The sequence below is a fragment of the Gekko japonicus genome, unplaced genomic scaffold (genome assembly GCF_001447785.1).
Source record: "Gekko japonicus isolate JY-2015 unplaced genomic scaffold, Gekko_japonicus_V1.1 scaffold1242, whole genome shotgun sequence".
Classification (NCBI taxonomy): domain Eukaryota; kingdom Metazoa; phylum Chordata; class Lepidosauria; order Squamata; family Gekkonidae; genus Gekko; species Gekko japonicus.
In genome coordinates this window covers 432,983-457,075 of record NW_015172041.1, presented here as the reverse complement: position 1 = coordinate 457,075, position 24,093 = coordinate 432,983, and the positions used below count along the sequence as shown (strand labels likewise).

Genomic DNA, 24,093 nt, shown 5'->3' with positions numbered 1-24,093 from the left:
GGGGCCACGGTCATCCGAGGGAAAACTCTATGGTTTTCCCTCTGATGGTCGTGGCCCCGCCCCAGCATGATCGCGTCACTTCTGGGTGACGTGGATGTGGCGTGCGCACGTACACCAGGAGCGACCCGGGATTCCCCCGCTCCGGATGAAGGTACGACTTGGCAACCCTAAGTCTCAGGTGGGTGGGGTCTGAAGAGGGGAGGGACCTTAGTGGGGGATAATGGCACAGAGTCTGCCCTCCAAAGCAGCCACTTTCTCCAGGGGAACTGAGCTCTGTCGTCTGGGGAACAGCCGTAATTTTGAGAGGTCTCCGGGTCCCAGACAGTTGTCAACACTAACTCTGCCACACTGACTATAGAGTTTTATTTATGGCTTTGGTAAGCATTAATGGTTTCCATGTACACTTTTCCTTATACCCCTTTGTCTGAGTCTGCAGAATGTATAGCCTGCCTTTCTCCCCTCACAAGGGCCACCAAGGTGGCTAACAGATTACAACGTACGTAACAAAAACAACATTTTAAAACCATTAACCCCCAAAAAAACACACATAATTAAAGCAATTATACGCAGAGCTAAAGCATATATGAAGACATAAAAACAGCACTCAAAGCAGACTTTCAAATACACTTCATTATAGAGGCTTAGCATATTTTGAAAAGCAAAAGAGAGGACATATTTCCCGACTGACTACTTCAAACAAGCCATCACGATGACAAATCTCATTTTAAACTGTGATAATTGCTGCTAACTAGGAATATTCCTAACCTTCCGACCCAAAAAGAGGACATTTTCATCAGTTTTTAAAAAAAGAACACAAAGGAGGCCAGACACCAAAATAAAAGAGGACATGTCCTCCAAAAAGAGGACATCTGGTAATCCTGCATTATATAAAACACAAGAGTTACATTGCTGCTATATAACAAATACCATACCACTGGCTTGGCATGAGCTGCCTGCTTGCCTGCAGATCCATGGAACTGGGTCTCCTTTTTACCCCAACCAACAGTAATAAACTCCCCTGGAAGTAAGAAAACAAATTCATAACATGTATTTGAAATACTGGTTTGTTTGTTTTTAAAAATCATTTGATGCAGAAAAGCCCCAAATTGCCCTCACTTCCCCCCCACACTGTCTCCTAGCCCTCAGATCAAACTTTACAAACCCCTTTCACTCCAGGCTATCCACTGGGCATGATGCATTTGCCTAGTTATAACTCCCAGCAGCAGATGATACATTTTTCCAAGCAAGTACAGTATCTTGATTCAGAAACAAAAGCCATTTCAGATTCCCATTCCTCGGCTCTTCTTTCCAGTAACAAGACAGTAAACTTGTGGTACCTACAAAGACCATATCAGAAGACCAATTCTACCATAAGAACATAAGACGCCAATGTTGGATCAGGCCAAAGGCCCATCCAGTCCAACACTCTGTGTCACACAGTGGCCAGAAATACCAGGTGCCATCAGGAGGTCCACCAGTGGGGCCAGGACATTAGAATCCCTCCCACTGTTGACCCCCCCCAAGCACCAAGAAGACAGAGCATCCCTTCCCCCAGAGCCCCTATCTATAAAAAGGTAAAGGTAAACGTTCCCTTGCTTGAAAGCCAGTCGAGTCCAACTCTAGGGTTGCGGTGCTCATCTCCGTTTCAAAGCCGAAGAGCCAGCGCTGTCTGAAGACGTTTCCGTGGCCATGTGGCCGGCATGACTAAACACTAAGGTGCACGGAACGCTGTTACCTTCCCACCGAAGTGGTACCTATTTATCTACTTGCAATTTCTTGCTTTCGAACTGCTAGGTTGGCAGGAGCTGGAACTAGAGATGGGAGCTCACTCCATCATGCGGGACTCGGGTCTTGAACTGCTGAACTACTGACCTTCCACGGCCTGCAGTTCAGTGTCTTAAGAGCCCCTATCTATACCTTGTGGCTAATAGCCACTGATGGATCTCTGCTCCATATGCTTATCTAATTCCCTTTTGAAGCCATCCATGCTTGTAGCCGCCACCATTTCCTGTGGCAGTGAATTTGAAACCAGACGCCCTGTTTATAACTGCTGTGCTGTGCTACTGGAATAGGAAAAGGAGCATCTGGCAATTGACTAGGTGTCAGATGATTAGTCAATGTAAAGAACTGTAATTAGTGCATGCGGTAGTACTTCTGGATTCTCAGTAGCTTGGGTGGTTTTGGACATACACACAAACATATCTACACATCTACCAGTATTTAATAAGGAGGAAAACTTCCCATCTTCTGCTCTAGTTATCAATTGACACCTATGTCATTGTTAAGGAAACCACTTTTTAAAGTCTGTACATAAGCAGTGAGCTTAAAAAGGGTAGCAAAGTATAACAGTGTGTATGCAATCCATAAATCTGATAACTTGCCCTTTTGATCAACTATGGCCAGAATCACACGGGCCAGAAAACGCGGAGGGAGGCATGGCTCTTTGCACCGTCGCAATCGGATGCGCGATTAGGCGATCAGACTTGATGGCAGCACACCGGGGCTTCCACCATCGGCGCGCGCAGCAAAGAGGGTGCCGGCGTGATCACACCACAGGAGTCTGGAGGCAGCCTGTGGCAAACCATTTGCTGGTAGGTCGATCCTGGTAGCTTTTAACTATGCAGCTTCAGCGGCTTGCCGCGGGTTGGCCATGGGAGTGCTATGCCTCCCAAATGTTCCGGTGAGATTGCGTCCGGAAAATCCGCCGGAGTATCGTGCCTTCAGCGGGGCAAATGCTCCGTTTGACCAGGGCCTTTATTGAATTCTACAAGTAGGATCCTTGCATTTACATGCATTATTTGAATTTGCATTTAAGTAACAGCACTGCCATAGTTTTGCAACAGTCAGACTACATGATCAAATCCGGTTGTCTGGTATCATACTTTTTTATTTGCATTCAATCCTCCCCTTGCATGTTTTTTTGCTTTTACACAACTGAGCTTTGTATTTTGTGCAAATCCAGCAGCCGCTGCAGCAACTCACCTTCTCCAAAGTCATCTTGGTGAATCTGATTTTCCATAATCGGCTCAAACTCCCTGGTCATCAAAATGAGTGTCTGCTGACCTTGATGGGGTAAAATGTGCAACAGATTTTAAAAACAAAGTTTTCTTGATCAGCTGAAACAATCTAACTTTTGCTTTCTTTTACCTACTTGATCTGACATAGAATTTCAGCCCCTGTTGCAAGCAGGGCAGCTGTTAAAGAAGACAGAATGCATGGCTCGCAAGAGATGAAAAGAAATTTGGAACAAAGCTCCTACACAGATATGCACGCAACAGCTGAACAATCTCCACATGTGCATTGCCATGAAACTTAATGATTCTATTCTACAGTCACACAGGTAGGAGGTATTAAGTCCCACAAATGCTGATGTAATGGCAGCTCTCTACAAACCCTGCAAATCAAGAGCTGGTCTTGAACAAGTATGGTTTTTCTCCCTCCTGCTTGAGCAATAACTGTCCACCACCTTGGTCCTTTCCGCATTTGCCTGCCACTCCGGATTTTCTCAGTGTTCGAGCTGAGGCAATTTAAGTCCACGGCAAAACAGCACCCAAATAACCCGGGGCAGAAGCAGGCTGAAACTGGCCTGACCACTGAAGGGAGGTCATGTAATGCAGAATGGGGGAAAAAAAACAGAATAAAAAGAAGGTTGAACTCGATTTTAGTGCAGAATGGGGGGGTAAAAACACCCTGGATTTAAAAGAAATCCGAATTTGATTGTAGTGCAGAATTGCTTGGAGGATGCTGTAATGAACATGGATTAAAAGGAGAGTGCAGAAAGGGCCCTTATCTAGTTTGCCGAGAGAGACAGAGAGACAGAAAGAGAGATGCTTTCAAACTGCAGCTGACATGGCAACCCCTCATGGGGTTCTCAAGGCAAGAGATGAACAGAGCTGGATTGCCTTTGTTGTACACATCGCTTATGAAACCCTTTGCACTCTGCCACTGACTAAGTCAGTTTAACTTAGCAGGTGCACTTAACACTTACATGGTGCATATGTTAAGTGCCTTTGATTATTCTAATCACAGTAACTTAAATCAATCATGAACATATATTCAGATATTCACTTTGGTTCACTGCCGGAGTTTCTGTCTTACACCATTGCCTGCCTCTGCGTGGCAGCCCTGGACCGCCTTGGTGGTCTCCCATCGAAGTACTAACCAGGGCCAACCCTGCTTAGCTTCTGAGATCTGACGAGATTGGGCTAGCCTTGGCCATGCAGGTCAGGGCACCTGAAATATACAGCAGAACAAAGTTAGTCAAGTGGCACCTTTGAGACCAACAAAGTTTTATTCAAAGGGTAAGCTTTCGTGTGCAAAACAAACTTTGAATAAAACTTTGTTGGTCTCAAAGGTGCCACTGGACTCAAACTTTGTTCTGCTTCTGACCAACTCGGCTGCCCACCTAAATTTATCTTAAATAGACAGCGTTATCGAGGAGAACCATGGTTGAATGCTGAACAGATTCCCTTCTTAACCAGAGTCTGAAATAAACCCTGGTTACGTAGAGACCCAGTTTGACCCAGGTAGATTTTGGAGCACCTGTAACATTAAACTATGTTTAAAGCAAACTAGACAAGGTGGGGGGGAGACGAATTCTCAATAGAAAGAGGAAGCAGAATGCATTGCCAAGGCTGGTTCTTTTTTTTTAGCAAAAGGATGGTTTTCAAAACAGCCAGTGCTAACAACCGCTCTGGACCCAAAGGCTGATCAACCATATCTGCTTGAAAACTTTGCTCTGTACCTGTCGCCAGGAGAACAAGCTCTTGGTCTGGACTCCAGCTCATTACTGTTAGACCACTGTCCACACTCCCGACACACTCCAGCTGCAAAGGAGGAAAGAAAACAGGGTTGTCGGTGCCACCTTTTTGTGCTACTGCCCCTTTAGCAGCAGCCACACACTGTACTTAAGCAGATGACCCGCCCATCATCACTTGTCTCAGTGCCAAAAAGCCCTTAAATGGCTAACATACATCTGACCAATGCTATGCCATCAGGTGTCAGCCTCCGAATCCCTAAATGCTACCATGGTCTTCCTTTTACTTCAGTAAAATTAAGTCAATGGCCTTTAACTAATGACTGTGGTCCACCTCTGGATTCTGCTTCAGTCTAAAGTACCTACATATGAGCCATCGAGTCAGAACTGGCCTATGGCAACCCCAGCAAGGGGCTTTCAAGGCCAGTGAGAAGCGGAGGTGGTTTGCCATCGCCTTCCTCTGCAGAGCCTTCCTTGGCGGTCTCCCATCCAAATACGGAACCTGGTTAGCTCCTGAGATCTGACAAGATCAGGCTATACCATGCCTCTGCTCAATTTAAAATGGACTAACCTTCTTCTAGGGTTGTTTGGGTTTTTTAATATTTTAGGAGAAGGAAAAAAGGGGATATTTTAATCCGGTTCCAGGTGCACATGTAATGGGAGCTTGTGGCTTCTTATTTTTTTTTTTAATTTAAATTTTTTTATTGTATCCAAATATGCTTGTGGCTTCTTATAATATGTCCATGGTTAAATATATATATATGTTTGACAATATGGATGTTAATTTTCCTATAAATTTAAGCCAATAATAGTATTTTTTTTAAATGGGGGGGAAGAGTCTTCAAACCCCTTGAAGGCCACTATTACGAAAGCAGCCCGTTTAGAACACACACTGCCCTGGTTAGATTTCTGGTCCTCCTTTGGCGGTCCTGGAGGTTCCGTAGTTCCAACTGCCATTGCAGCATACCTGGTTTGTGTTCAGGTGGCACAGGATAACATCTCCAGTGGCTGTAGCCACACACACAGATTCTTGATCAGGCAAATCCTCAATTCCCACAATGCGTCCACTTCCATCTTCTGGCAGAAACCCTTCTGCTGTCAGAGAAATTTCATTTGTGACCTATAAATAGAAAAAACAGAGGGCGATGAGAAACAATCACTATGATTAAGCCAAGAAACCTCACCAAATATTCATAATGTCATCTGAACTGACATCAGTTATAAGCATCTTAAGCCTAAATATTCCTACACAGATTAGTCCTTCAAAGAACCCAGGTAATCATTATAGGCAACAGCAAATGCAATCAGCAGCACATAACTTTAGTTCCACAGCTATGGAAGAGAGAGAGAGAGACTTGACAGAACAGGTGCCAATATGGCACCTGCTGATGTGTTTCCTGGTGCCCACTCTCTTGTTCCCTGAAGCTGAGCCAGTCCTGGCCTCACGCCACTTTGTTGGAGCAGGAGATGCTTCGGAAGAGTCCAAAAGATATCATTTTTGTATTTGCAAAGAGCCATTCAGAAACAGCCACCTCCACTGTAAGAGAACAGTCGACACAGAACCTTCCAACATTTTGTGATTGGTCCTAGCCCTCCACCTACCCAGGCAGCCATTTTGCCACAGTACCCGCTCAATGTTCTTAAAACACCACAAGGCCAACAAGGTTAGGGAGACTTGCTGTAGAACATAAAAACAACTTGACAAAGAAATATGGTAACTCACCTCCTGAGTGAGGGGATCCAGTTCCACAATTCCATACTCTGAGCTGATTAATAATGTCCCTCGGTCCACACGGAGAGAGAAACCCTGTGGACTTCCAAAAACCTGGCTGGCCTGGCACTCCCGTGTTCTCAGTAATTTTAGGTTTCTCATAATGTCCTCAGTACAAACAAAAGTTAATAGGAGAAAACGGTTTTCTCACTCTGCCTTAAGAACAAATCAAAGTCAGACTGCACCTGAAAACCAGAAGCATGCACATAAACATTATACTGGCAATATTTTAAAGAAATTAATTGATTTATGCTCCTTTTTTAAAACTAGAGAATAAGTGGAGTACAAAAGTGTAAACATATAAAATGTAAGTAAATAATGCGATGTGTGGGGGGGACTGGGACAAAGAAGACATTGTTAGTATTTTTGGGCAGGAACGCACAGGAACGGAGTTCCGGCTGGCTCCCAAGTTGGCCACGCCCAGCAGGAACTCATTAGCATAATAGGCCACACCCAACAGCAGGAACTCATTAGGATTGGCTACTCTAGGGGTGTGTGGCCTAACATGCAAAGGAGTTCCTGCTACAAAAAAAGGCCCTGGGTTTTGACAACAAACAAGGTAAACAGAATAAGAAGGGAAAGGTGAGTGTGGCTGGATGACCACACTTCTGGTAACATGGGGGTGCAGCCTAATGTGCTAATGAGCTGTGCTGTCAGGGGTGTGGCCCAATATGCTAATAAGTTCCCGCTGGGCTTTTTCTACAAAAAGAACCCTGGTAGAATCATAACAGTTCAGGCTTGTGAAGATACATCAAGTCACATTTTAAAGCGCTGAAGGACCAGATCCCAGGACTGAGTTAAAAGCAGCCTGGATTTTTCATAGCTGCAGTCACTGTGGGTCACTATGGGCAGGGTCAGCCCAGCACAATAGAACCCCCTCCCCACGTGCAGTGTTTGCCTTCACTCCTGTTAGGCTTGAGAACACTGTTGCGATAAGGAGAAGTTTATCCTCCACCCCAACAGTGAGTGGTCTGGTCCTCGCTGCCAGGGACCCTAAAGGGAGAGATAACATGTCTGTGTACAGGCATTTGCAAAAACAGCAGGGCTTCTTTCAGCCAGGTGTAGTAGCTATAGCATTGAATTGGAGAGGCCCAGCTTCAAGGCCCTGATCAGGCCATGAAGCTCCTTGGATGATCTTTGGCCTCTCTCTCTCTTTCCCGGCCTCTCTCTCTCTTGTGTAGTAGCTATAGCATTGAATTGGAGAGACCCAGCTCTTTGGCCCCTCTCTCTCTTTCCCAGCCTCTCTCTCTCTCCCAACCACTGACATAGAGTGACATCACATCCGCTCCATGCTCTGCTCCCAAAGGTCATGGGAGTTCCAGGTGGCAGCCAAAACCCGCTGCTGGGTCAGAACTGTGACCCTGCAATGCTAGCTCACTGAGCCATGGCGGGTCACTCACCTGAGCTAAATCTGACACAGTATGGTATAGTGGTATTGGACTAGAACCAGGGAAACTCAGGTTCAAATCCCCACTCTGCCAAGGGATGCTCACTGGGTGACCTCGAGCCAATCATTCTCTCTCAGCCTATCCTACCTCACAGGGTTGTTGCTCTCTGAGGATAAAACAAAGGAGGGGAAGAACCATATTTGCTTCCCTGAACTCCTTGGAGAGAGGGCAGGATAAAAATGCTGTAGATAACTAAACCGTTGTCTGACAGTTAGAAATTCAGCAGGCAAAGCCATACTTTCGTCTCTGTGTAAGTAGTAGGATCACTTGGTAGAGCTCCTTCCCACTCAAAAATTCAGAAGGAAATTATCCACTTGGTGTTATCATTATGTCTGAACGTTGCAAGGATTTGGAAACTTGCCTGAACCAACGCGAAGCTCCAGCTGAATCCCCTGTAGCATACGCTTTGCTGACCTGGGCTTGGCGAACCAAGAGAGGAGCGGGATCTTTTACAAATAAAGATCCTGTCATTTTGCACCCCTTCCCTTTGTGTAGGACGCAATGGCGTACAAAATATGCATCCCCCGGCAGGACGAGAAGGCGTCCTCCGCAATCCTGATCCCTACTGAAGCTCGCTTACCTTAGAAGCAGAATACTTTTCAACGACACGCGTAGACCTTAACTACAGCCTCCCGCACGCCTGCCATGTTAAAGCCACTGTGCGGGCAAAGCAGGCAGAGAGCATGCTCAGTACAACTCTGAAGCCGACGACGAGTAAGGGCGGCTCGATTTCCAGACGACGCGTGCTCAGTGGGGCTCTGAAGGCGCGGGCAGTGTGGGGTCCGAAAAGCGCATGCTCAGTGGAAAGCTGTCGCGTCTAGGGACCGCTGAGCGATGGTTTGTTAAAGAGCGGGAAATTTTAGAAAGGGGTTTGTGCGCGCGTCTGTTCTTAGCCGCTTTGTGAGGGGACAACTTTTCGTTTCTCAGCCAGATAAAAAAGGGGAGGGGCCTGCTTGATTCCCCCCACACACAATGTCTGAATGTATTTGTTTCTAGAGTATGTAAATCTCACTTTTCAGGGTCTTTTTAAAGCAGCTAGCAAAAATCTTCCAAAAACAATAGAATATTAAGTCGAACATGGTGTCACAGAGGATGGGAATCTTGTGTTTAACTGTTCTAGCAAAAGACACAGAACTAGAATCCTGGTTTTATGAAAACAGGCAGTTACTGCCCCACCGTATATCATCACTAGTTCATACAACTTCATATTAAATAATGACAGAGCAATTCTTAAAGTAGGATTCGAATCCAGTAGCACCTTAAAAGACCAAAAATATTTCCAGGATATAAATTTTCAAGGGGCAAAAAAAAGGGTATCTGATAAAAGGAATTTTGACTCTCGAAAGTTTTTATCCTGGAAATCTTGTTGGTCTCTAAAGTGCTACTGGACCCAAATTAGGGTTGCTATCTTAGGGTGGAGCCCTAAGGACGGGGTTTGGGGAGGGGAAGGACTTCAATGGATTATAATGCCATAGAGCAGTGCTGGCGAACCTATGGCACAGGTGCCAGAGGTGGCACTCAGAGCCCTCTCTGTGGGCACGCGTGCCATCGCCCCAGCCAGGCCTAGACCATCATTAGTGTCGAATTCTCTGCCAAATAATTTAAAGTAAATGAAAGCATTTGGGATTGCTTTCCTTACTTTGTTTGGATCATCTTAAGTTAATGTATGAGTTGTTTTTTCTAAAGTAAAACCTCTGTTATTCAGGTTAAATTGCTGTGTTGGCACTTTGCGATAAATAAGTGGGTTTTGGGTCGCAGATTGGGCACTTGGTCTCTAAAAGGTTCGCCATCACTGCCATAGAGTCCACCTTCTAAAGCGGCCATTTTCTCCAGGTGAACTGATCTCTCTTGCCTGGACATCAGTTGTAAACCCAGAAGATCTACAGTCACTACCTGCAGGTTAGCAACCCTAACCCAAATCTTGGTTTTCTACTGCAGATCTATTCAGCTACCTTCAAGAGCAATCCTAAGAACACTTTCCTGTGAGTAAGCCTCACTGTATGATTCTAAAGGCTGCAGTCTTGTGTACACTTACCTGTGAGTAAGCCCTTTCCATAAAGTGGGATTTATTTGTGAGCAGAATAAAACAAGCCCAACAGTGCCTTAAAGACTAACAACATTTATTTCAGTATGAGCTGGATGTTTGTTTTATTTTGCTATAACTGACGAATATGGCCACCCCTTCGCAATTATTTGTGAGTAAACATGTGTAGGATTGGGCTGCAAATACCACATTTAAAGTGCTAGATCGTCAGGCAGAAGGGAATGAGAACTAGCGGGTGGCTCAACTGTTTTTGTGTCTGCTAGGACAATACATGAACAAGAAAAATAATAGAAATAACAGTGAAAAAGTCTTGTGGCAATTTAAACACTAATAGATGTACAAAAATAATTAATGTAAAATGTGTACCACTCTGTTTTAAACAGACAGACACCTTAAACACAACCCCAATTTTATTCCGGCATAAGCTTTTGTGGACCAGAGTCCACTTTTTGAAATAATCCTAAAACGGTTTACTCAAACATAAATCCCACTGAATTCAGTTGGGCTTACTCCCAATTAAATACACATTGGGTAGCAGTCATGTGGTATAAGTTGATGCATGAGTTTGGGAAACCTCACGAGGCATGTAGCTGAGACAGGCAGATTAATTTTTTAGACTGGGAAATAGCCATCACTGTTATTCTGGAAGAGGCTTACTTATTCATTTTATGTATTTATTTATTTGACTTTTATCCCACCCACCCCTGCATTGCAGGGCTCAAGGTGGGTTACAACAAAAATAAAACAATCAATTAAAACATCATTCAATATTAAAACTGTAGCAACAATTGCAATACACCAGGTGGCAATCTGGCACAATTGGGGGGTGCTACTTTCTACATGTAAACATGCCCACAATGGACCAATTTCTGAACAGTGGGCAAGGTTGCTGATACACCAGGTGGAACAGTATAGACAACACAGCAGATGTAGCAGGGGAGGAAACCTCCAGCCTCAACCGAAAGCCTGACAGAACAACTCTGTTTTGCAGGCTTTGTGGCACCTGCTATTTTTGGCCACTGTGTGACAGAGTGTTGGACTAGATGGGCCATTGGCCTGATCCAACATTGGCTTCTCTTATGTTCTTATGTTAAGCAGATCCCGCAGGGCCCTGATCTCATATGGAAGAGTGTTCCACCAGGCTAGACAGATGTCTTAGGAAAAGTATGTCCCTAGTTGCAGTGAATCATTAAATAAAATGATTACATTATTTAATTAAATGAATTGTAAACAGTTTAATTTTCCCCAGACATTGTAATCTAGGCCTGTTTCAAAGGCACTGAATTTTGTAGACCGAAACTTATCATGTTTACCTGCCTGAAAACATGAGTGTACAGACAAGGCTCATCAGATGAATCGATAGCGCCCACTCCTCACCCACCCTTTGCCTGTACAACTCTGGCCTAACATGCAGATTGGCTTCAGTCTGTACCATGTGAGAGGCTCTGGTTTACCTTGAAAAAATTAAGTCACTGTTGCAGGATGTGTTGGTGGGTAACACCCTGAACAATATTGATCTTCTGTGGCAAAATATATACAATGGCATCCTCTTGAGGAAGGGACTGAGGAGCCACCGGGATTCTCTTGTGCATGGTAGAAGTGTCCCTGTTACTTAGCAGGATCCCATACCCGAGACCTAGCCAGCCGGGCAAAAAAGAGGGCAGGTTGCCAGAAGGCAGAATTAACTAGGCTATGCTACACTTGCAGAGACAAATCCTGGGAGCTGGCTTAGAAAATATAATGGATGTTTCTTAGAACTCGGCTCAGCTGTGCACGGTGCATCCCACTGATGTAAGAGGCAGGATATAACTCTGGCTGTTTCCACACAGCAAAGCCATCCTGTGTTTTCTCCATTACCACTGCAGTTCCAGCTGAAGCCCAGCAGCAACAGAGCTTCTACGCAAAGCTGTACCTCTGCTCTTTCAGTCTTACTTTCCCAGACTTTCCCTGCCACACACAGTGAGTAAACATCACATTATCGGAGAGCTAGCACTCTCCTCACAGCTGAGACGGTGATGCATGGCCATTAATTCTTTATATAATTTGTATGTATATAAATAAGAGCCAGGTTTGAATCCCCACTCTGCCAAGGAAACTGGCTGAATGACCTTGGGCCAGTCACACACTCTCAGCCTGATCTACCTCACAGGGTTGTACAAAATTAGAGTCCAGTGGCACCTTTAAGACCAACAAAGCCTTTGACAATATCTTCAACAAAGGTTTATTCAAGACATGAGCTTTCATGTGCAAGGCACACTTTTTCAAATACGTTGGAATAGTGTGTAAGGTTCAAACTTATAGACAGGGAAATTAACATGTAACATGATGCTGCTGCACACAAAAGCTCATACCTTGAATAAACTTTTGCTGGTCTTAAAGGTGCCACTGGGACTCTAATTTTGCACTACGGGTTCAGACCAACATGGCTGCCCTCCTGGATCTATCTTCACAAGGTTGTTGTGAGGATAAAATGGAAGAGGAGAGAATTAAATGACCTGTTAGGTCCCCATTGGGGTGTAAATGAAGTAAATAAGTAAATACATGCATAGTTTTTCCTGAAGTCTGGAGACTATAAAAATAGTCACATATTTTCTGCTACCTCCCTTCACAGCCACAAGAGGCTTAGCTAAACATCTGGCTTCTCTCACAATTTCATTTTTTCCCCTTTGGGCTCGATCTACACACTTTGTCAGGGGTGAGTAAGCTGAATTAAATGTATTGGGGGTTTATGGTAGGTTTTTGCCTGAGGGTAGGTAACAAGCTAAAACCAAGCAAAGTTTGAGTCCAGTGGCACCTTTAAGACCACCTGGAAGTTGGCAGCTTCCAGGGCACTTAGACGAAAAGAGGTTTTGAGATCAGGAAAAATCCATGTCTCATCTATAAGTATTTGATAGTTGAGACGTGTGTCTTAACTGTTATAAAGCTGGAGCATACTGGGTTTTATAAGCAGCTGTTAATGGCAGCAAAGACATGTCATACTTCTTTCCATAAATACTTTCCAAATAAAAGGAAGGGGGGAAATTACCAAGTCATTTTTTCATCTTCATTTTCTGTTGCTTTTTCATATCCTCCTCCCACTTATTTACTTATAAGAAACCACAGAGTTGCTTATCAAACTCCACGAATCTCGCTTCCACGCAATGTGACCCGGCTCTTTTACAGTCCCTCGCATTCCCGAGCGAGATTTGCAGTGCTGACACTACTGGGGGCCGCAAGCCACGTGTGAACGACGGGCCTGGGCTTGTAGAAACGTTGGGAACTGAATTCAAAGAACGCCCAAAGACGCGCAAGGCGACGCGTCTCCGCATGCCCGGGCAACCGGACGGTTGAATCTGCGCTTGTAGCCTGAATTTGCATTTAGGGTTGCCAGCCCCCGGGCGGCACCTGGAGATTTCCAGGAATTACAACAACTGATGCCAAAGAACAGACTACAGCTCTCCAGACTACAGAAGTCACTTCCACTGGAGAAAACGGCATTATAATCTGCTTGAGGTCCGTTCCCTCCCCAAACCCCACCTTCTCTACGCTCTACCCCCAGATCTCCTGGAATTTCCCAACCCAGAGTTGGCGACTCTACTTTGCATTCAGGCGATCCCTGGGAAAGGCGTCGTTTCCTTTCCCTGCGGCCGGGCGCGGAAGAGGGATGTACTAAGTTTTTTTTTCCGCTGCCAGGGCCATGCCATGCCCGGGACCGCCTGGTACCGCCGCCACGCCCCTAAGCGACCAGGAAACAGCCGGCCGCCGCTTGCCTCGCAAGAGCCGCAGCCGCCCGGAGCAGGAAGCGGAGCGGGCTTGGGAAGGCGCTGATGGCCCGGGGGAGGGCGAGCGAAGGTAAGAGCGGCGGGGGGCTCGCCTGGCTGGGACCACCTTCTGGAGCCCGGCCCGCTTAGAGAGTTCCGGGGAGGCGAGTCCGGGGCGCTCTCTCTCGCTCTCGCTCTCTCCAGAGTCTCCGCAGGGATTGCAAGCTTTGCCGCCTGGAAGTCTTGCGGGAAGCCGAGATCTTGTGATGGGGTGGAGGTCTTCTGGTTTCTTTTCAGTTCCAGGACAGTTTTTAGCGCGTTTGGGTCCATGGATCTCCCTTCCAGCAAGTGATCATAATAGTACTCTGGCAGTTGCCAAGTTTTTCTCCTATGTAATCAAGTCTAATAGATGGACAGATTTGGACAAATTGGTGCTCTAATTGATTTGGCCATGTATTTGTTGATATCATCGTTATTTGCTGCTATCATAATCGGGTTTTTTCCTATTCTCGTTTTGTTGCTGAATTTTTAAATTCTTTTTTTATTTTACTTATAGAATGCAAGCAGTGGTGTACACGTGTGTGTAACTTTTAAAGTTAACAATAAGCTATAGAACAGTTAAGTAACTCAACATTGTGGCTTACTTCAGCCAACGTATAGGATAAAAAATAGGAAAATTTAATCAGGAGTGACTTATGTAAAAACAAGCAATCTTAAAGAAAAGCAGCTAAAATATGAGATTAATAATGTCTGTTACAGATTTAAACTCTTCTTTTGGAATATAAATACTCTCAGACTAGAAACCAAGTAGTCACAAATTTAGATGTAGTCTTTTTGGGAAACAGAACCTGTGATCTTATCTAATATACATAATTCTTGTACTTTCAAAACCCAGCTTCTGATAGTGAGGTTTTTATTGTTTCTCCAAGATTTTGCAATTACAGCTCTAGCTGTTGCTGAACTGTTGGTGCTCAAAGACTGTAGTTGTAAGAGCAAAGAATAAAGTCCAAAGGATCTCCCTTCCTTCTTCCGTTTTATCTGCACAACAACCCTGTGAGGAAGGTTGCCCAGCCAGGTTCACAGGAAGTGGCCGCCCCTGCCCGACATGCTTGACTGCAACACAGCACGGAGGTTGCCCTCAGCTCATTTTAGTGACATTGTGTTAAGTCACAGTCTGCACTGCTGAATTTTGACCGGTCCCAGGAGCTGGTGTTCAGACCTGCCCTTCGTCCTAAATTTAATCACCGTGAGCTTAATCACACACTGAATCATGAACATGGACAAGTGAATCATGAATATGAATTTCTTCATGGGGCAGCTCCCCTTCCTTTGCCATTGGGGGGAGGCAATGCTAATATACCTTAAATGATGGCGATGATGATGATAAAGTGTTGTCAAGTCACAGCCAAGTTATGGGGATCCCTCAAGAGGTTTTCAAGGCAAGAGAGGAGCAGAGGTTCATTGCCATTGCCTTCCTCTGAAGATCCTTAAAGAGTAGTTTTAGGAATATGGGAAGTGGCTTTGACCAAGTCAGACAACTGACCTTAGGGTGCCCGCCAGCTAATTAAATGAAAGTACAGTGCAGGTGGTAAGTTGGAGCACTTTGGGGGCAGCCCGGGAGGGAGGGGGCCCAGAAGAAACACTAGGGGGCCAGGCCCCGTGGCTTTGACCAAGTCAGACAACTGGTCCCTCTTGCCCACTTCTGCAGTATTTATTTATTTATGGTATGGCAGAGTTACACACAGGAAGCATATAATAATATAAAATACGGAACCAAATACGGATGCAATGCGTATGCAGACTGATTGGGCAACCCCCCTAAATGCTAATATCTAAATTTTCAGTCCAATATCAGTGTCTAACTTTCCAATTTTCTGCGGTTCTTGGCTGAAAGCTGCTCAGCAGGTTCTCCAGTTGCGTTTCCCCCCCCTCGAGCCCTGGTGAGATCCCTGGGACTGAATTTAGGTCCTTGTGAATTCAAAGACAGATGTCCTGCCTTTTTAATACGTTTGCCAAACTTTCTTATGAGGTTGTGTGCTTTTTAGATGCCCAGCTAATGTGCGGACTTTTGCGGGTGATAGTTGTTGACACACAAGTTTGCTGGCGCACCTGAGCTACCATTCGAGACATAAGAGCAAACTGGTTTGGTTTTTTTTGGTGAGGGGGTGTTTCCTGGTGTGTGCACTATGAAGCACTATGAAGCACTATGTAAAACCTCAGTCAAGGCAAATGAACCCTGCTGAGAAAGGTGTAGCGGCTACAAGCATGGACAAAGTTGCGTTTGTGGCGGCTACAAGCATGGACAGCTTCAAGAGGGAACTGGATAAACATATGGAGCAGAGGTCCATCAGTGGCTGTTAGCCACAAGGTATAGATAGGAACTCACAGGCTGGGGCAGGTGATGCACAGTATTGTTGGTGCTTGGGGGGGGGGCAACAGTGGGAGGGCTTCTGGTGTCCTGGCCCCACTGATGGACCTCCTGATGGCACCTGGTATTTTTGGCCACTGTGTGACAGAGTGTTGGACTAGATGGGCCATTGGCCTGATCCGACATTGGCTTCTCTTATGTTCTTAACCCTGATTTTCGGAACTGGCTGGTGTCCCGACTGGTTGAGAAACACCCAAGTGCAGACTCCAATTATTTATTCATTTATTGTCCAGCTTTCTTCCCATAAGGCGGCTTTCATAATTCTCCTCTTCTCCATTTTATCCTCACAACAGCCCTGTAAGGTAGGTTAGGCTGAGAGTGTGTGACTGGCTCAAGGTCACCCAGCAAGCTTCCATGGCAGACTAGGGATTCAAACCTGGGTCTCCCAGTTGCTAGTCCAGCACTTTAGCCACTAGACCATGCTGGCTCTCACATGCTGAGTTCAAACCAGTCCTGGGATAAAGGAAATTCTACCATACAACAAACTCAGGGAAAGAGAAATCAACCCAAGTTGCAAACAGGTCAATTTCCTGTCCCCCTCTCCCAACTGTGGCTCCTGGGAGCAGTCTCCATGCCTGCCACAAACCACTGGGCTCTTAACATTTTATAAAAAAGCAGGCAGGCGGGAGCCTGATTCAGACCTCAGCAGTGGTGTGGGGAGAAGTGGATGTCTTGTCTCTGTACCATTTTCCTAATCTGAAATGGATCGGCTGAGCTAGCGGCTCTTTGCCAGTCTGTGGCAAATGTCTGTTATTGGGGGGGGCGGGGGAGTTCAGGAGCTCAACACATGTCCAGTGTTCCCTCTAAGCTGAGTCAGTGTGAGCTAGCTCACAGTTTTTTAGCCTGCAGCTCACACATTTTTGTCTTAGCTCAGGAAGGACTAATTTACGCAGGAGCCAAATCGCTCGCTCACAACTTCAATGCCAGTAACTCACAAAGTCGAATTTTTGCTCACAAGACTCCACACCTTAGAGGGAACATTGGACATGATGGCTTCCAGTTTGTCATCTCGTTTCACCTGAAATGGCCCCGTCTCTAGTACTCCGTTGCCTTGTCCCAGAAAGTAGGGGCCCACACAACAGAGGCTGTGTAACGGGTGTTAATTGGGCTGGTCAGTATTAGCTCAATAAAGCCACCTGAGGCTGCCTCCAGTCCCACCTCTGGCCTAGAGACAGGAAGGCCTGGAAAAACGTGGGGAGGTTTTCTCTCCCCTCCCCCCAAGGACCTTTTTATAATTTCCACCCTGATGGACTTGTCCTCTTCCCTCCCCATTTTATTCCAAGGAATTATTATCTTTTCCCAAAGGAAAGAGAAAAAAAGAAGATATTGGGGAGCAACGGAGCACTGAATAAAACAAATCTTTTGGAATTGATAAAATGTTCTACAAGGTAAATTTTGTTTAATGTAAGAAAATCTATAGCATTAGATGATAATTCCAATGTCAACGTATAAAACGTATTTTCAAAGTTGAGATTAACTGTTCAGATTTTGGAAACGATATACTATAACAGGTTTGAAAATTTGTTGTTGAAAACTTGATGTTTTGCATGTTACAAACTTAACTTGATATCCAAATATGCTGGTTGTCTTACTGTGACCTTTTCTGTTTAAATAATACACCTTCTTTTTGTTTACTGCAAACTTTGTGTTCTGTTTTCAGCTTTTATTTTTTTTCCCTACCTCTCAAATTGCAAAGTTTGCATAGGCTAAGGTAGCGGAGGGTGCAGCAGTTTGCAGCGCTCAAGTACTGGATGTATTTGGAACGTTTCTTTTTGAAAAGCTTAGGCATTTATACTTTACAATTTCATAAATACGTAAAGTAGTATCATGTTATAAATGGACTAAGAGTGTGTGAGTGGCCCAAGGTCACCCAGCAAGCTTCCATGGCACAAGTGGGGATTTGAACCTGGGTCTTCCAGGTACTAGTCTGACACTTTTAAGCATTATGCCATGCTGGCTCAGCAGTACACAGAAAAAATAGCTTTAAAAAAAAACTGACCTAGAGCCAATTGTTTTGCAAACTGTTCCTGAGTCTTCTAGTAGATGCACAAGCTCCCTTGGAGCAGCTAGAATAGTGGAAATTGTGTGCAGAGAATTTCCTTTGTCACCAGTTTGGTGTTTGGATTAAAAATTATTTTACAGCTGTAGAAGTTTAGTTTTTGGCAACTATTTTTAAAAAATCCCCCCACACACACACACTGCACACAGGATGCAGATGCTAGAGTTTTCTCATTACCCTTTCTTCTTCTTCTCCTCCTCCTCATTTTTTTTTTTGTCACTTGCATTCCAGTAAGAAATTTGCCCTGTGGGACAATATGGAATCAGATTCTGGGAGTAGGGAGTCTCCTGTGGGTGCACCTTCAAGTAAGTCAGAAGAAGAGAAGGCAGCAGAGACTGGAAGCGGGGGAAACTGCGCTGTCGAACAAGCTGTTGTGTCTTCTTGCCACGAAGGTTTGGAAAATGCATATCTGAAACCTGGCAGGGAAGCCCCTAGGAAGAAACTCTGTGGTTATTTACACAAATGTTCTGGGAAGGCACCAATCAGAGCCTGGAAGTCTCGTTGGTTCTTTTATGAGGAGAGCAAATGCCATTTGCTTTACTACAGGACGGCCCAAGACGTTAACCCTTTGGGGAGCATTGACATCTCCAGTGCTAGTTTCGATATCAAGGCTGGAGCAGATGAGGGAGTTTTTGAAATCAGGACTTCCAGCAAAGAATTTATCCTTAAGGTACGTGAAATGTACATTAGGCTGGTGGGTTGTGTGTGTGTGTGTAATGGTTGATGGTATATGGCAGGGGTCCCCAAACTTTTTGAGCCCGTGGGCGCATTTGGATTTGGGTCATGGCATGGTGGGCGCAACAACAAACTGGCTACTACAAAATGGCTGCTACAGGAGGTGGAGCCAGCCACAAAATGATTGCCGCAGCTTAACTTAAGTCACACAGTGCAGATCCCTATGGTATGGTGGCAGCTGCTGCCGAAGCAACCTTTAAAAGAATCTGCCCAGCCAGTCAAATCTCCAAAAGCCCTACCTGGCCCCGTCTGCTCTCTAAATACACTTGGTGGGCACCAGAAAAGGTATCGGTGAGTGCCGTGACGCCCACGGGCACCACATTGGAGACCCCTAGTACGTGGCAAGACCTGAGCCTAGAGGAATCTTGAACTAATAATTTGACTGATCGTAGGAAGGAGCTCATAGTCTGTGGAGCCTCCAAAAGCTCGGACCAAAGGAACATTAAACAAGTAAGAGTTGCAGAGCTGGAATGGGCCAACAGTTCCTCATCCTGTTTCAGACAGTGGCCCATTCCAGCTCTGCAACTCTTACTTGTCAGATGCTTTTAAGCAGAGCCTACCAGCAACAGACCTCACACAATAAAAATAATGCCGATAATACCCCCCCGTCATATTGACAGAACACAACAGTAAAACTGGTGCAGTTGTTTCATGGCTGCTACGTTCTTCTATATATCCTGCTATGTATCCTTTGGGCTCTTTTTGTAGCAGGAACTCCTTTGCATATTAGGCGACACGCCCCTAATGTAGCCAATCCTCCAAGAGCTTACAGTAGCCCCTGTAAGAAGAGCTCTGTAAGCTCTTGGAGGATTGGCTACATTAGGGGTGTGTCGCCTAATATGCAAAGGAGTTCCTGCTACAGAAAGAGCCCTTTGGGGTCTGACAAGAAGACCACGGAAACCATACCGAAATGTATTTTGTGGGCATGAAAACATTGTTACCGAATTCTGAAATCATGACAGATTGGATTCTGAAGACCCTGATTCGGTTTTTAGAGTTGACATATATGATATTTACATTTATTAAGTTTCTTCAGTTGTATTGTCTTTTTATTATGTGATTCTTCTGTGAGTTGTAGTTTACTGAGCATTTGTGTCTGGCAAACAGCCTGAAAGGTTGCTTTATGTACTATACTATGGAGGACAAAGTGAAAACGTTCCTTAGGGATTTCCCCTTTCACCTCTGGCAGCAGACACCCTGGGCACTTTAGGTGGCCTTGCAGCTAGCCTTGTTAGAGGACATGCCAGGGTCTCCTTCCCCCTTTTTTTCTGCTGTCCTCCCTCCTGTCCTCAACTGTTATTCTTCTACACCAGTTAGGTGTAGTGGTTAGGAGCGCGGAGTCTAATCTGGGAGAACCGGGTTTGATTCCCCACTCCTCCTCCACATGCAGCTTGAGTCAGTCACAGTTCTCTCGGAGCTGTTCTGGAAAGAGCAGTTCTCGAGAGAGCTCTCTCAGCCCCACCTACCTCACAGGGTGTCTGTTGTGGGGAGGGGAAGGGAAAGGGATTGTAAGCCGCTCTGAGACTCCTTCAGGTAGTGACGGGTGGGGTATAAATACAATCTCCTCCTTCTCCTCCTTCTTTTAGCACCTGACATGAATGGGGGTGTGATGTAGAATCAACCCCCTGTAACACTCCTATAGCATTGCCAGTTCTGGGTTGGGAAATTCCTGGTGATTTGAAGGTGGAGGCTGAGGAGGGGAAGGACCTTAGCAGGGCATCATGTCCTATAGTCTCCCCTCCAAAGCAACCATTTTCTCCAGGGGAACTGATCTCTGTCATCTGGAGATCTATTGTCATTCTGGGGAATCTCCACCCCCCACGTGGAGTCTGGCAACTCTACAACCAGGGCTATTTTTGGGCAGGAACACACAGGAACGGAGTTCCGGCTGGCTTCAGAGTTGGCTACGCCCACTACAGCCAAAACCTCTGCGTGTGTGCGTGGCTACAGAGGGAAGGCCTGGAGAACAACACACACACCCGGCTACTCTGAGGCTGCGGGCCAGGGGGAGGCCTGGAAGGATCGGGGAGGCATTTAAATGCCTCCCCGTGCCTTACCCGGCCTGTCCAAGGACTGGTTTTTCCGGGCGCCCCACAGCCACGGGGCACCCAGTTAAACCAAGGGAAGGCATGGGGTGTGGCCTAATATGCTAATATGTTTCTACTGTTGGTGTGGCCTATTATGCTAATGAATTCCTGCTGGGCCTTTTCTACAAAAAAAGCCCTGTCTACAACTATAGCTGTGCTGAAGGGAGTGGCTGTAAGAAGTAAGTCTGTTTCTGGGGGGAAATGAATGAATGTTCAACCAATGCTTGTTTTAGCCTTGTTAATATCGCTGCCAGGAAAAGCCTAGATTCCCCTGGGGTGGGTTACTTAGCTATATCCACTTAGAGTTGAGTTTCTAGTTAGCTGGAATCTAGTATTCTCCCCTTAGACCTTGCAGAGTTCATAGCTGGAGAATTTCAGACAGCAAAAAAAGATTAATAACTCTTAGTATTTTTATAAATGAGAACAGGGTTATAGTAGTGTTGGGGTTTTAATGTCTGTGTGGAAAAATCAGGCAGGGTTGTGGGTTTTTTTTACATTGCTTATTGTATATCTTATACCATTTATGTTGCATTGTTTCCTAATTCTGTAATCTGTCTTGAGCCTTGACAGCTGCCTATAAATGAAGTAAATCAATCAGTAATATATTTTTCACTAACACAAACTCAAATTTAAACACTGATTTTTCAGATACTTCTGTTTCCCCCCAGTTTATTGGCAAAAATCAGGGACACAGAATAGTTTGATCACATTATCAGCCATGTTTTCTTTTTCCCCTTACAAAATGCTCTGATTCATCCTGATGAGGAGAAAGACTTTTTTTTGTCTTCAGGAAACTGCTGTTTATCATGAGGGCAGCCTTCTGCTTTTGTGGGAAGCCCGGAGTCAATACCCTGAATATGGATGGGCACAAACTGGTTGATGAACTAAAGTTTGGCACAAATTTTGACTGGTTTGTGGTTTGCTGAAGAACTGAAGAACCACCACCAACTTCCAAAAATCTTGGTGCAGTTGATGATGGTTTGTGAAGAAAAACAGCTGTTTTCACACCCCTGCTTCCTGCTCTTCACAAAAGACAGCTGTTTGGAAATCCCTGCATTCTACTTCCCAGAGCATTCTACCATTTAAACCAAACAGCTGAGCGGTGCTCCTGATGTTCAGCTGTTCGAAGACCTGTGAGGAGCAGAAAGCAGGGGTTTACTCTTTAAATGGCTCGCGAATTGACACGAACTAGGTCAGTTTGCAAATCAGCCTCCTGGTTCGTACAGGGTTGTGATTCAGCCACGAACCATGAACCGAACTGCAAAAATGTGGTTCATGCCCATCCCTAATCCTGCACTCCTTTTCCTGACCCATCATGAGAAGCATGAGATTGGGAAATCCAATTTGTTACTTAACAGGTCGGTTCCAATAACATTGTCTTTACTACCAGACCCTATCCTGGCAGAATTCAGTGGTATCTGCAGGCAGAACTTAAATCTTATTTATTTATTTTTAATTTAACTACAGGCTGTCAGCAAACAAGCCATGATGTACTGGTTGCAGCAGTTACAGATCAAGCGTTGGGAGTTTTGTAATAACCAGCCTTGGAGTTTGGTAGAGGATGCTGTAGACAAAGGCCAGTTTAGCTACTGTAAGTAACAGCAATATAACTATATTAGACTTTTGTCCCACAATGGGACATTGGCTTCTCATAAGTAAATCTCTGGGTCACAATGTTCAGATAAAGATATTTGCTTGAACCCCTTCCCATGCACTATTCTCATTTTAAAAATGCCCCTTTTTTCTTGGGGGCGGCATTATTTTTCTGGATACTTTTGCCTTAGTGTAACATGACTGAGAATCCTGTCCAAACACTTCTTCGTTTTTAATGAGATTGCAACACAGATGTTAGAGGAATAGCCATGGCTCAGGTGTACAGCACCTGCTTGACATGCAGAAGTCCCAGGTTCAATCCCTGGCATCTCCAGTTAAAAAGGACCGGTTTGGTGTAGTGGTTAAGAGCTACAGACTCTGGAGAACTGGGTTTGATTCCCCACCCTTCCACATGCAGCCAGCACAGTTCTCTCAGATTTATCTCAGCCTCACCTACCTCACAGGGGAGAACAAAGTTTGAGTCCAGTGGCACCTTTAAGACCAACAAAGTTGTCTTTAAAGTGAAAGCGTTCTCGTGCAAAGCAGGAGGGAAGGAGATTGTAAGCTGCTCTGAGACTCCGAGTGAAGGGCGCGGTATAAATCCAACTCTTCTTCCCCTTCTTCTTCTGTAGGTGATGTGAGAGACCTCCCCCCGAGTCCCTTGGAGAGCTGCTGCCAGTCTTAAGTAGACAATACTGAACTTGACGGGCCAATGGTCTGATTCAGTATAAGGCAGCTTCGTGTGTTCCATACAGATGTGACATGAACTGTGTACTGCCTAACTGTGAAAGGGGAGTGGAAACATGCCCACTTCTTCCCTCCTTCCTCCGGTGCACATGCTCCATGCCTGGAGCTGCCTGCCATTTTCACACTTGACTGTCTCAAATTTGTAACAGAATTCAGTGTGTGTAGGCCCAATCCACATAATCTCTGTCCCTCAGGTTTCGGGGAGGGGCTAGTGATCACTCAGGCTGAGCCTGTGCAGATTGGCCATGACACATGTAGGCCTCCAGGGGCTGGTTGGTGATTTAACGTACAGGGAAATTTCCCAGTGGGCTGCTGGCAGCCAGGAGCAAGCAGAGCCAAGCACCAGCCACTGGCCCAGTTGCCAACCTCCAGGTGGTCAAACTCAGAGGTCATTTCGGGGGGGATCGCGGGGGATCGCAGTTCCCCTGGGTGAGGTACGGGGGCGGGGCACATGACGAAGCCCCGCCCCCTGCTTCCGGTCGCCCTGCTTCCGGCCCTCATTCAGCCAGGAGGAGGCAGGAGAAGAGGGAGGGTAAGTTGCTTCCTCCCTGCCTCTCCCCACCCCTGCCTGCCTGGGGCCAGGGAGGGCCTTTGTGGGACTTCCTTGCACTCCCACCAGCCTTGCAGGTCCACCGCCGGGCCCCCCATGGGTCTCGGCAGTGGAGCTGCAAGGCCGGCGGCGGTG

General features: G+C 45.7%; 2 protein-coding genes across 2 annotated transcripts in view; one reads left to right on the top strand and one right to left on the bottom strand.

Annotated features, from left to right (window-relative positions):
* The window catches only part of IKBKAP (inhibitor of kappa light polypeptide gene enhancer in B-cells, kinase complex-associated protein), a 62,017-nt gene extending 55,343 nt beyond the window's left edge, over positions 1-6,674 (bottom strand). Inside the window, exons 1-5 of the mRNA XM_015420673.1 lie at positions 6,480-6,674; positions 5,724-5,876; positions 4,745-4,826; positions 2,983-3,063; positions 933-1,018 (exon numbers count right to left, since the gene is read on the bottom strand). Of these exons, the coding sequence (XP_015276159.1) occupies positions 933-1,018; positions 2,983-3,063; positions 4,745-4,826; positions 5,724-5,876; positions 6,480-6,629 (552 nt within the window). The 5' untranslated portion in view covers positions 6,630-6,674. The remainder of the gene's footprint in view (positions 1-932; positions 1,019-2,982; positions 3,064-4,744; positions 4,827-5,723; positions 5,877-6,479) is intronic.
* Positions 6,675-13,695: 7,021 nt separating this feature from the next.
* TBC1D2 (TBC1 domain family member 2) overlaps positions 13,696-24,093 on the top strand; it is a 44,106-nt gene continuing 33,708 nt past the window's right edge. The window contains exons 1-3 of the mRNA XM_015420672.1: positions 13,696-13,850; positions 18,478-18,916; positions 22,536-22,659. Of these exons, the coding sequence (XP_015276158.1) occupies positions 13,696-13,850; positions 18,478-18,916; positions 22,536-22,659 (718 nt within the window). The remainder of the gene's footprint in view (positions 13,851-18,477; positions 18,917-22,535; positions 22,660-24,093) is intronic.